This window comes from Eurosta solidaginis, chromosome 4 (genome assembly GCF_040869045.1).
Source record: "Eurosta solidaginis isolate ZX-2024a chromosome 4, ASM4086904v1, whole genome shotgun sequence".
In the NCBI taxonomy this organism is placed as follows: domain Eukaryota; kingdom Metazoa; phylum Arthropoda; class Insecta; order Diptera; family Tephritidae; genus Eurosta; species Eurosta solidaginis.
This window is the reverse complement of record NC_090322.1, coordinates 152390298-152403765: the sequence shown is the minus strand read 5'-3', so window position 1 is coordinate 152403765 and position 13468 is coordinate 152390298. Positions and strand designations below refer to the sequence as shown.

At 36.3% G+C, this 13468-nt stretch overlaps 1 protein-coding gene across 1 annotated transcript in view; it reads left to right on the top strand.

The window, feature by feature from the left end:
- The first annotated feature begins 4278 nt into the window (after nt 1-4278).
- The window catches only part of LOC137248252 (vitellogenin-2-like), a 295451-nt gene continuing 286261 nt past the window's right edge, over nt 4279-13468 (top strand). Inside the window, exon 1 of the mRNA XM_067779129.1 lies at nt 4279-4464. Within this exon, the coding sequence (XP_067635230.1) occupies nt 4376-4464 (89 nt within the window). The 5' untranslated portion in view covers nt 4279-4375. The remainder of the gene's footprint in view (nt 4465-13468) is intronic.

The window sequence follows — 13468 nt, the reverse complement described above, 5'->3', positions numbered from 1 at the left end:
AAATAGTCATGCAAATAGACCCGAAACGTTCCCATACACATTCCCAAAATAATTTCGCCACAGTACCTAAAAAATACCACAAAAAATGTTAGTATTTATGCCAGCAGTATGGTGTGTGTTATTAACTTTGTTATAGTTTAAAATTAAAATAACAAATAAAATGTACAATGATGAGTTTTGGCGATTTGGTTTCAGTTGATATTAGTTAAACCTACTGTAAGGTGCATAAGTGTACTTAGTGAAATATTGCGTGTAATTGTTTTACATACATACTATTCGAGTGCTCAATATATTCTTGTCTCATTTGCTTAACAGTCAATGGATCGCAATTACACACATAAAACAATAATTTATAATACCTACACTTTTTAATCTGGGGAATTCCACCAATATCGATGCAGCGTCATCATTACACTAAAAAAATAACCCCACAGTCACAATTATTGGTCTCAAGCTATTACGGGTTTATTGGGCGATTGAATGTTGTAGCGGTAGAGCAGGGCGCGTATTGCGTTTTACGATCCGTAATCGAAACTTATTTCTTAAAACAAAATACCTCTGAAATAGTTGATTGGATTAATTACATCTCTAAACTAGCGCCTACTCTAGTACTCATTAGATTCAGAAGTTATTATAATTTTTCGAAATAGTTTGACATCGGCATAGTTTCATTGACAAAATGAAGGTATTTTTGTACCAATTCCGAAAGCGATACACATTACAGAAAAAGCAAAAAGGTGGTCTAAGTGCGAACTCAGCAGAGAGAGAGAGCTAATGAAAAAATACCAACTTTCAACATGTAATAAATTAGATATATTTGGTATTGTGTCGACTGATCTCCATCACTGGACTATAAGATTGTGCCACAAGTATAACGATAGCGGACACTGTATCATACGGCATGAACTGTAACATCTCTGCTGGTTCATGTAAGTTGCGTCAGCCATAAGTTTCCTTTTAAATTTGACAGGGCTTACCAAAAACGTACTTATCACTTTTGGCGATAAAGTTTTGTCAGATCCAAAAAAAGTAGCAAACGATAAAAAATAGTAGTATATCATTCAATTGACAAAGTTAGAATATGAATCATTAAATTAGGCATGCAAACGCGAAAGCAATGTTGTGCCTACTACCACTTACAGTGATCCCAAAAAATATTCAAAACATTTAAGCCTTCAAAGCAGTGGGCTCTGAAGCATATACATATATGCCTATGTTAAAACACCATGACAGTAAGGATTTGAACCTGCTTTTTAGGATATGCTGTTGTTGTATCCACAAAAATACTTACCGAAAGTTTGTGGTAACGTTACGGATATGAAAACTCCTTATTCAAAAACGTGTAAATGCTGTAGTACTTTTTACCCGTCGAACCTTCTGTTCTCCATTCTCTTCCACACACATGTTTTTTGCAGATATATTCCAAGCCGCTTAACCTGCTTCGGTTAGCCTTTCACTTAAATTCTTTTTTCATCCATGTGAAATTGGAATAGCAAAGGTTGGTATGGCAACTAAAAGCTAGAAAGTTTACTAATAATGGTGAATCATATGTACTGATATTCTTCTTTCCGGCACCGTTCAATGCATTCCACCAGCCACCATCTCACTAATTTCTGTAAACAGCCAGATAAATTGTCTTCTAAACCAAGAAAAGCTGGATGCAATGAGAATATCCATGTCGCTTGATCTGTGTAAACCTTTTGACTTAGTCAATCATGTCAATTCTACACATAAAGGATTCCTTCTTACCTCAGCCTAAAGAGGGGGACTAAAAACTACCTAAGGGCTCCGCAGGTAGGTAGGCAGCTATCTACGAGATTCGGGAACGCAACACCTAAATCAATAATAATTATCCAGCTGATACCATAGGGTGCTGTGTCATCATCATCCTTGTTTCTATATAACGAAACTTCTTTCCCAGCCAGAAGGAGTTACAACCGCAGCATCCTATGTAGATGACTGCACAATAATGACAACAGACAGGGACCCAGCAATAGATGGGCCATGCTCAGTTGGCCCTCTAGTTGGCTTCCAAAAACTAGTGTGGTTACTACTATCCGTTTACTACCGTTTACGCAGCAAAACGCTTTTACATAATAATTTGCATATAAATCTTTGTGCAACAGATTCTCACCTCGGGGCCATTAAACTTATAAAATAATCTAAATGCACGGTTAAACTATTTGATATGTGGGTAAATATGCAAATGAATAAATACATATATCAATTTAATGTGCAACTAAAATAATTAAAATTCTACGATGTTGACCACACGATGTTTTCATTTTGTGGTGATGCCGCTTAGTTGACACTAATATGGTTCATTTGATTAAAAATTTTTACACAGTGGGTTCGATTGAAATGATAATTAGATAAAATAAACCGGCTGCGATTAAACACGACCTATAAATACCTATGATTGAGAAGCAGCAGCCGAGAGATCTTTGTAGAGCAATGAGTTTTTACCAAAGAGGAAGTGCCCTCTCTGACTTATTCCGTTCAAAGGTTTACAGATGCAAGCGGGCGTGTAACTGAGACTAAGCAGCTTTCTATACAAATGTGTATTATTCATTCAAAATCTAACTACGTAGCGTGTTAGGTATGGGATCCGCCTAGTAAGATATTATATAAAGTCTTGGATGGGAATGCTTTTTTTTACCGAACGTTTTGGTTTGTGGTTTTTTAGTTGGATCGATCTTACGACAGGCATACTTTACTCTGGCCATACTCCAAGCTTCTTAACTCGTTAGAGACTGTAGTGGGTTCCATACCGGAAAAGCTATCATTTTTTTTTCTCCCAAAATTCAATTCTTTATTTTAAATAAACCAATGCACTAACTTAACTCATGTCCATTCCCTTTTGCAAATAAATTAATTCACTAACTTAAATACATATAATTTCATTGTGAATAGTATTGTTACGAATATTAGCAACACTAAGGGGTACTGTCATCTCTAAGCCGATGCTAAGCAGCGCCTTGTATGCACATCCATAAATCAATCATTATGTATCTACATAAACGAATCAATCATTATGTCTACACATATGTACGTATACGCAGCTGAGAAGCAACGCACAACCACATGCATATATCTGAGACACTCCTGAAAGTATGCAATGAGAGAAGCTATAAAATCGTGAAATTGTAGTTACAGCTGAGAAATTTTATAGCTGATGGTCAACTAGTAGATTTTGGAAATGGAAGCGCCTAGAAGATGCGAACGAGGAAATCAAAGAATATAAAAGGCAGCGACAGATAGTGGCGCTAGAGTCAGTTTCAATTAAGCAGTTTTGATTAAGCACGCAATCTGTCGGACAATAGTAGTATTATTTATTGTGAAGTACTTTAATAAAGGCCATTTTTCCATTATTCAATATTGGAGTTATTTATTCAACAGTTTAGTGATTCGAACGTTAGCAGAAGATTGCAAACAAGGGGAATTGCAGTAAATTCGTTACAGTATCAATAATTGTTTGATTGTTAATATTATATTCCTGAAATTTACGAATTGTCAAAAATGAGTAGAATGCAATAAAGAAAATAGATAGAAAGGAAAGAAGATAGCCGCTTCCGGTCAAAGCAAGGCTATATATACAGGATTTCCAGCTGAAAATGGCCTCTTTTCCTGGGATAGCAGCTAGAAGTAAGAACGTGTTAAGTTTTTTTTCGTGCGAGTTAAAGTTCTTTTTGTACTTGAAATATTAAGCAAGTTAAACAAGTTAAAAAACTTTCGTAAGATCAATGCGCGTTACCAATTGGCGTTCAAAATCTAAAAGAGAAATTCGTCTGATAATCATTTATTACTAAAAACCGTGGATCTATCATCGCAAGAAGGATTAAGACCGCCACTGGAAGGAGCATATTAGGAATAATTACAAACTCGAGGAGCAGGAAGTTAAGCCACATGAAGTTTTGGTGAATGAAAAATTTTAAGACGGTATTTTGATACCATATATAATATGTATTCGAAAGCACGTACATACATCGTAAAATAGATTTTCATAAAAGGAAAAAAAAAAGAAATCTGCAGGAGAAAAGAATAGCTTTGCGAGAGTTTTTTTTATTTGAAACAGAAAGGCCTCACCTTTGCTGTTATGGAGTTAAGTTCTTGCATAAGAGAAGAGGTACAGTTATGCATAAGTGAAACACTAAGTCGAGCTTAGAAGCAGTAGCTAAAATTAGTCAACGTGATAATTCTGAAGTGAGAACATTTATAGTAAAAACAGAAAATAAGGTTATTAATAAAAAAAATAATACAAATTAGAGAAAGAAATGAAATAGTTTATGAACATTATGAAAAAAAAAAGTTCATAATAATGTGAAATAATTAGTTAACTTTATTAATTTATATAAAAAAGAAAGTTTTGTGAAATATGGAAGATATATGTATATATACAGCCCGACAACTTCTTCACTACTGCAACGAGGGAAGCGCTTCACTTCGGAACCAGTACGTAAAAACGTGAGTATTTTGATTTCTATATCATTATTGTCCCATTTTTGATATCTTCATTTTTTTCATTTAAAATTCAAAAAAAAAAAAAAAACAAGTAAGGAAGGCTAAGTTCGGGTGTAACCGAACATTACATACTCAGTTGAGAGCTGTGGAGACAAAGTAAGGGAAAATCACCATGTTGTAAAAAGAACCTAGGGTAACCCTGCCATGTGTTTGTATGACATGTGTATCAAATGGAAGGTATTAAAGAGTATTTTAAGAGGAAGTGGGCCGTAGTTCTATAGATGGACGCCATTTGGGGATATCGCCATAAAGGTGGACCAGGCCTGACTCTAGAATTTGTTTGTACGATATGAGTATGAAATGAAAGGTGTTAATGAGTATTTTAAGAGGGCGTGGGCCTTAGTTCTGTATGTGGACGCCTTTTCGAGATATCGCCATAAAGGTGGACCAGGGGTGACTATATAATTTGTTTGTACTATATGGGTATCAAATTAAAGGTGTTAATAAGTGTTTTAAAAGGGAGTGGGCCTTAGTCCTATGGGTGGACGCCTTTCGGGATAAAGGTGGACCAGGGGTGACTCTAGAATGCTTTTGTACAATATGGGCATCAAATGAAAGGTGTTAATGTGTATTTTAAAAAGGCGTGGGCCTTAGTTCTATAGGTGCACGCCTTTTCGAGATATCGCCATAAAGGTGGGCCAGGGGTGACTCTAGAATTGTTTTGTACGATATGGGTATCAAATGAAAGGTTTTAATGAGTATTTTAAAAAGGAGTGGAACTTAGTTCTATATGTAGACCCCTTTTCGAGATATCGCCATAAACGTGGACCAGGGGTGTCTCTAGAATGTGTTTGAACGATATGGGTATCAAATTAAAGGTATTAATGAGGGTTTTAAAAGGGAGTGGCCCTTAGTTGTATATGTGAAGGCATTTTCGAGATACCGACCAAAATGTGGACCAGGGTGATCCAGAACACCATCATCTGTCGGGTACCGCTTATTTATTTATATATGTAATACCACGAACAGTATTCCTTCCAAGATTCCAAGGGCTTTTGATTTCGCCCTGCAAAACTTTTTCATTTTCTTCTACTTAATATGGTAGGTGTCACATCCATTTTACCAAGTTTTTTTCTAAATTTATATTTTGCGTCAATAGACCAATACAATTGCCATGTTTCATCCCTTTTTTCGTATTTGGTATATAATTATGGCATTTTTTTAATTTTTCGTAATTTTCGATATCGAAAAAGTGGGCGTGGTCATAGTCGGATTTCGGACATTTTTTACACCAATTCAAAGTGAGTTCAGATAAGTACGTGAACTGAGTTTTGTAAAGATATATCGATTTTTGCTCAAGTTATCGTTTTATGGCCGAGCGGAAGGACAGACGGCCGACTGTGTATAAAAACTGGGCATGACTTCAACCGATTTCGCCCTTTTTCACAGAAAACAGTTATCGTCCTAGAATCTAAGCCTCTACCAAATTTCACAATGATTGGTGAATTTTTGTTCGACTTATGGCATTAAAAGTATCCTAGACAAATTAAATGAAAAAGGGTGGAGCCACGCCCATTTTGAAATTTTCTTTTATTTTTGTATTTTGTTGCACCATATCATTACTGGAGTTGAATGTTGACATAATTTACTTATATACTGTAAAGATATTAACTTTTATTTTAAAATTTGAATTTAAAAAAATTTTTTTTTAAAAAGTGGGCGTGGTCGTTCTCCGATTTTGCTAATTTTTATTAAGCGTACACATAGTAATAGGAGTAACGTTCCTGCGAAATTTCATCATGATATCTTGAACGACTGCGAAATTACAGCTTGCAAAACTTCTAAATTACCTTCTTTTAAAAGTGGGCGGTGCCACGCCCATTGTCCAAAATTTTACTAGTTTTCTATTCTGTGTCATAAGTTCAGCTCAAATACCAAGTTTCATGGCTTAATCCGTATTTGGTAATGAATTATCGCACTTTTTCGATTTTTCTAAATTTTCGATATCGAAAAAGTGGGCGTGGTTATTGTCCGATATCGTTCATTTTAAATAGCGATCTGAGATGAGTGCCCAGGAACCTACATACCAAATTTCATCAAGATACCTCAAAATTTACTCAAGTTATCATGTTAACGGGCAGACGGACGGACGGACATGGCTCAATCGAATTTTTTTTCGATACTGATGATTTTGATATATGGAAGTCTATATCTATCTCGATTCCTTTATACCTGTACAACCATCCGTTATCCAATCAAAGTTAATATACTTTGTGAGTTCTGCTCAACTGAGTATAAAAACAAGTAAGGAAGGTTAAATTCGGGTGTAACCGAACATTACATACTCAGTTGAGAGCTATGGTGACAACATAAGGGAAAATAACCATGTAGGAAAATGAACCGAGGTAAACCCTGGAATGTGTTTGTATGACATGTGTATCAAATGAAAGGCATTAAAGAGTATTTTATGAGGGAGTTGGCCATAGTTGTATAGATGGACGCCATTTAGGGATATAGCCATAAAGGTGGATCAGGGTTGACTCTAGAATGCGTTTGTACGATATGGGCATCAAACGAATGGTGTTAATGAGTATTTTAAAAGGGAGTGGGCCTTAGTTCTATGGGTGGATGCCGTTTCGAAATATCGCCATAAAGGTGGACCAGAAGTGACTCTAGAATGTGTTTGTACAATATGGGTATCAAATTAAAGGTATTAATGAGGGTTTTAAAAGGGAGTGGCGGTTGTTGTATAGGTGGTCGCCTTTTCGAAATATCGCCATAAGGGTGGCCCAGGGGTGACTCTAGAATGCGTTTGTACAATATGGGCATCAAACGAAAGGTGTTAATGAGTATTTTAAAAGGGAGTGGGCCTTAGTTCTATAGGTGGACGCCGTTTCGAAATATCGCCATAAAGGTGGACCAGGGGTGACTCTAGAATGTATTAAATGTATTAAAGGTATTAATGAGGGTTTTAAAAGGGAGTGGTGGTTGTTGTATAAGTGGTCGCATTTTTCGAGATATCGCCATAAAAGTGGACCAGGGGTGATCCTAGAATTTGTTTGTACAATATGGGTATCAAAAGAAAGTTGTTAATGAGTATTTTAAAAGGGAGTAATCCTTAGTTCCATAGGTGGACGCCGTTTCGAGATATCGCCATAAAGGTGGGCCAGGGGTGACTCTAGACTTTGTTTGTACGATATGGGTATCAAATGAAAGGTGTTAATGAGTATTTTTAAAAGGGAGTGGACCTTCGTTCTATAGGTGTTCGCCTTTTCGAGATATCGCCATAAAGGTGGGCCAGGGGTGACTCTAGAATTCGTTTGTCCAATATGGGTATCAAACGAAAGGAGTTAATGAGTATTTTAAAAGGAAGTGGGCCTTAGTTCTATAGTTGGACGCCTTTTCGAGGTATCGCAATAAAGGTGGACCAGGGGTGATTCTAGACTTTGTTTGTACGATATGGGTATCAAATTAAAGGTGTTAATAAGTATTTTTAAAAGGGAGTGGGCCTTCGTTCTATAGCTGTTCGCCTTTTCGAGATATCGCCATAAAGGTGGGCCAGGGGTGACTCTAGAATTCTTTTGTCCAATATGGGTATCAAACGAAAGGAGTTAATGAGTATTTTAAAAGGGAGTGGGCCTTAGTTCTATAGTTGGACGCCTTTTCGAGGTATCGCAATAAAGGTGGACCAGGGGTGACTCTAGACTTTGTTTGTACGATATGGGTATCAAATTAAAGGTGTTAATAAGTATTTTTAAAAGGGAGTGGGCCTTCGTTCTATAGCTGTTCGCCTTTTCGAGATATCGCCATAAAGGTGGGCCAGGGGTGACTCTAGAATTCGTTTGTCCAATATGGGTATCAAACGAAAGGAGTTAATGAGTATTTTAAAAGGGAGTGAGCCTTAGTTCTATAGGTGGACGCCTTTTCGAGGTATCGCAATAAAGGTGGACCAGGGGTGACTCTAGACTTTGTTTGTACGATATGGGTATCAAATGAAAGGTGTTAATGAGTATTTTTAAAAGGGAGTGGGCCTTCGTTCTATAGGTGTTCGCCTTTTCGAGATATCGCCATAAAGGTGGGCCAGGGGTGACTCTAGAATTCGTTTGTCCAATATGGGTATCAAACGAAAGGAGTTAATGAGTATTTTAAAAGGGAGTGGGCCTTAGTTCTATAGTTGGACGCCTTTTCGAGGTATCGCAATAAAGGTGGACCAGGGGTGACTCTAGACTTTGTTTGTACGATATGGGTATCAAATTAAAGGTGTTAATAAGTATTTTTAAAAGGGAGTGGGCCTTGGTTCTATAGCTGTTCGCCTTTTCGAGATATCGCCATAAAGGTGGGCCAGGGGTGACTCTAGAATTCGTTTGTCCAATATGGGTATCAAACGAAAGGAGTTAATGAGTATTTTAAAAGGGAGTGGGCCTTAGTTCTATAGTTGGACGCCTTTTCGAGGTATCGCAATAAAGGTGGGCCAGGGGTGACTCTAGAATTCGTTTGTCCAATATGGGTATCAAATGAAAGGTGTTAATGAGTATTTTAAAGGGCGTGGGGCTTAGTTCTATAGGTGGACGCCTTTTCGAGATATCGCCATAAAGGTGGTCCAGGGGCACTCTAGAATGAGTTTGTACGATATGGGTATCAAACTAAGGTATTAATGAGAGTTTTAAAAGGGAGTGGTGGTAGTTGTATATGTGAAGGCGTTTTCCAGATATCGAACAAAATGTGGACCAGGGTGACCCAGAAGATCATCTGTTGGATACCGCTAATTTATTTATATATGTAATACCTGCCAAGATTTTAAGGGTTCTTTATTTCGCCCTGCAGAACTTTTCATTTTCTTCTACTTAATATGGTAGGTGTCACAACCATTTTATAAAGTTTTTTCTAAAGTTATATTTCGCGTCAATAAAACAATCCAATTACCTTACCATGTTTCATCCCTTTTTTCGTATTTGGTATAGAATTATGCCATTTTTTTAATTTTTCGTAATTTTCGATATCGAAAAAGTGGGCGTGGTCATAGTCGGATTTCGTTCATTTTTCATACCAAGATAAAGTAAGTTCAAGTAAGCACGTGAACTAAGTTCATTAAAGATATGTCGATTTTTGCTCAAGTTATCGTGTTAACGGCCATGCGGGAGGACAGACGGACGACTGTGTATAAAAACTGGGCGTGGCATCAACCGATTTCGCCCATTTTCACAGAAAACAGTTAACGTCATAAAATCTATGCCCCTACCAAATTTCAAAAGGATTGGTTAATTTTTGTTCGACTTATGGCGTTAAAAGTATCCTAGACAAATTAAATGAAAAAGGGCGGAGCCACGCCCATTTTGAAATTTTCTTTTATTTTTGTATTTTGTTGCACCATATCATTACTGGAGTTGAATGTTGATATAATTTACTTATATACTGTAAAGATATTAAATTTTTTGTTAAAATTTTACTTTAAAAATTTTTTTTTTTAAAGTGGGCGTGGTCCTTCTCCGATTTTGCTAATTTTTATTAAGCGTACATATAGTAATAGGAGTAACGTTACTGCCAAATTTCATCATGATATCTTCAACGACTGCAAAATTACAGCTTGCAAAAGTTTTAAATTACCTTCTTTTAAAAGTGGGCGGTGCCACGCCCATTGTCCAAAATTTTACTAATTTTCTATTCTGCGTCATAAGTTCAACTCATATACCAAGTTTCGTCGCTTTATCTGTCTTTTGTAATGAATTATCGCACTTTTTCGGTTTTTCGAAATTTTCGATATCGAAAAAGTGGGCGTGTTATAGTCCGATATCGTTCATTTTTAATAGCGATCTGTGATGAGTGCTCAGGAACCTACATACCAAATTTCATCAAGATACCTCAAAATTTACTCAAGTTATCGTGTTAACGGACGGACGGACATGGCTCAATAAAATTTTTTTTCGCTCCTGATTATTTTGATATATGGAAGTCTATATCTATCTCGATTCCTTTATATATGTACAACCAACCGTTATCCAATCAAACTTAATATACTCTGTGAGCTCTGCTCAACTGAGTATAACAAGTAAGGAAGGCTAAGTTCGGGTGTAACCGAACTTTACATACTCAGTTGAGAGCTGTGGAGACAAAGTAAGGGAAAATCACCATGTTGTAAAAAGAACCTAGGGTAATCCTGGAATGTTTTTGTATGACATATGTATCAAATGGAAGGTATTAAAGAGTATTTTAAGAGGAAGTGGGCCATAGTTCTATAGATGGACGCCATTTAGGAATATCGCCAAAAAGGTGGCCCCGGCCTGACTCTAGAATTTGTTTGTACGATATGGGTATCAAATGAAAGGTATTAATGAGTATTTTAAAAGGGCGTCGGCCTAAGTTCTATAGATGCAGGCCTTTTCGAGATATCGCCATAAAGGTGGACCAGGGGTGACTCTAGAATTTGTTTGTACGATATGAGTATCAAATGAAATGTGTGAATGATAATTTTAAAAGGGAGTGGGCCTAAGTTCTATAGGTGGACGCCTTTTTGAGATATCGCCATAAAGGTGGGCCAGAGGTGACTCTAGAATTTATTTTGTACGATATGAGTATCAAATGAAAGATATTAATGAGTATTTTAAAAGGGCGTCGGCCTAAGTTCTATAGATGCACGCCTTTTCGAGATATCGCCATAAAGGTGGACCAGGGGTGACTCTAGAATTTGTTTGTACGATATGAGTATCAAATGAAAGGTGTTAATGAGTATTTTAAAAGGGCGTGGGCCTTAGTTCTATATGTAGACGCCTTTTCGAGATATCGCCATAAAGGTGGACCAGGGGTCACTCTAGAATTTGTTTGTACGATATGGGTATCAAATGAAATGTGTGAATGATAATTTTAAAAGGGAGTGGGCCTAAGTTCTATAGGTGGACGCCTTTTTGAGATATCGCCATAAAGGTGGGCCAGAGGTGACTCTAGAATTTATTTTGTACGATATGAGTATCAAATGAAAGGTGTTAATGAGTATTTTAAAAAGGAGTGGGCCTTAGTTCTATATGTGGACGCCTTTTCGAGATATCGCCATAAACGTGGACCAGGGGTGACTCTAGAATTTGTTTCTACGATATGGGTATCAAATTAAAGGTATTAATGAGGGTTTTAAAAGGGAGTGGCCTTTAGTTATATATGTGAAGGCGTTTTCGAGATATCGACTAAAATGGGGGCCAGGGTGATCCAGAACATCATCTGTCGGGTACCGCTAATTTATTTATATATGTAATACCACGAACAGTATTCCTTCCAAGATTCCAAGGGCTTTTGATTTCGCCCTGCAAAACTTTTTCATTTTCTTCTACTTAATATGGTAGGTGTCACACCCATTTTACCAAGTTTTTTTCTAAAGTTATATTTTGCGTCAATAGACCAATACAATTGCCATGTTTCATCCCTTTTTTCGTATTTGGTATATAATTATGGCATTTTTTTTATTTTTCGTAATTTTCGATATCGAAAAAGTGGGCATGGTCATAGTCGGATTTCGGCCATTTTTTACACTAATACAAAGTGAGTTCAGATAAGTACGTGAACTGAGTTTAGTAAAGATATATCGATTTTTGCTCAAGTTATCGTGTTAAAGGCCAAGCGGAAGGACAGACGGACTGTGTATAAAAACTGGGCGTGGCTTCAACCGATTTCGCCCTTTTTCACAGAAAACAGTTATCGTCCTAGAATCTAAGCCTCTACAAAATTTCACAATGATTGGTAAATTTTTGTTCGACTTATGGCATTAAAAGTATCCTAGACAAATTAAATGAAAAAGGGCGGAGCCACGCCCATTTTGAAATTTCCTTTTATTTTTATATTTTGTTGCAACATATCATTAGTGGAGTTGAATGTTGACATATTTGACTTATATACTGTAAAGATATTAACTTTTCTTTTAAAATTTGAATTTAAAAAAAAAATTTTTTTAAAAGTGGGTGTGGTCGTTCTCCGATTTTGCAAATTTTTATCAAGCAGACATATAGTAATAAGAGTAACGTTCCTGCCAAATTTCATCATGATATCTTCAACGACTGCCAAATTACAGCTTGCAAAACTTCTAAATTACCTTCTTTTCCAAAATTTTACTAGTTTTCTATTCTGCGTCATAAGTTCAACACACCTACCAAGTTTCATCGCTTAATCCGTATTTGGTAATGAATTATCGCACTTTTTCGATTTTTCGAAATTTTCGATATCGAAAAAGTGGGCGTGGTTATTATCCGATATCGTTCATTTTAAATAGCGATCTGAGATGAGTGCCCAGCAACCTACATACCAAATTTCATCAAGATACCTCAAAATTTACTCAAGTTATCGTGTTAACGGACAGACGGACGGACGGACGGACGGACATGGCTCAATCGATTTTTTTTTCGATACTGATGATTTTGATATATGGAAGTCTATATCTATCTCGATTCCTTTATACCTGTACAACCAACCGTTATCCAATCAAATTTAATATACTCTGTGAGCTCTGCTCAACTGAGTATAATAAAAAATAAAAAATATATAATAATAATATTTACATATGTATATTTACATATATATATATATATATATATACATATATACATATATATATAGTTGTGGCAGTGCACATATGTGTGCATGGGTCTGCATACATAAATTCAGTAGCGGTACAAGTCTATTTATGTAATTATACACATATTGATCCACATTAGCAAGTCGCTCTTTTCCTTAATATTAAATCGCCAAAATTATTATTTTTTATTCAAACATTTTTTTATCTACTCTACTGTACCACATGTACTTCTATATGTGCCTACGTGGGTAAGCTCAATATATTTTGACCGCTATATGTATAGCGTGAGCTAGAGCGTACCGAAGAGTAGTCAAAAAGGTAGGATAGAAAATTTGTATACTCAGTTGAGCAGAGCTCACAGAGTATATTAAGTTTGATTGGATAACGGTTGGTTGTACATATATAAAGGAATCGAGATAGATATATACTTCCATATATCAAAATAATCAGGATCGA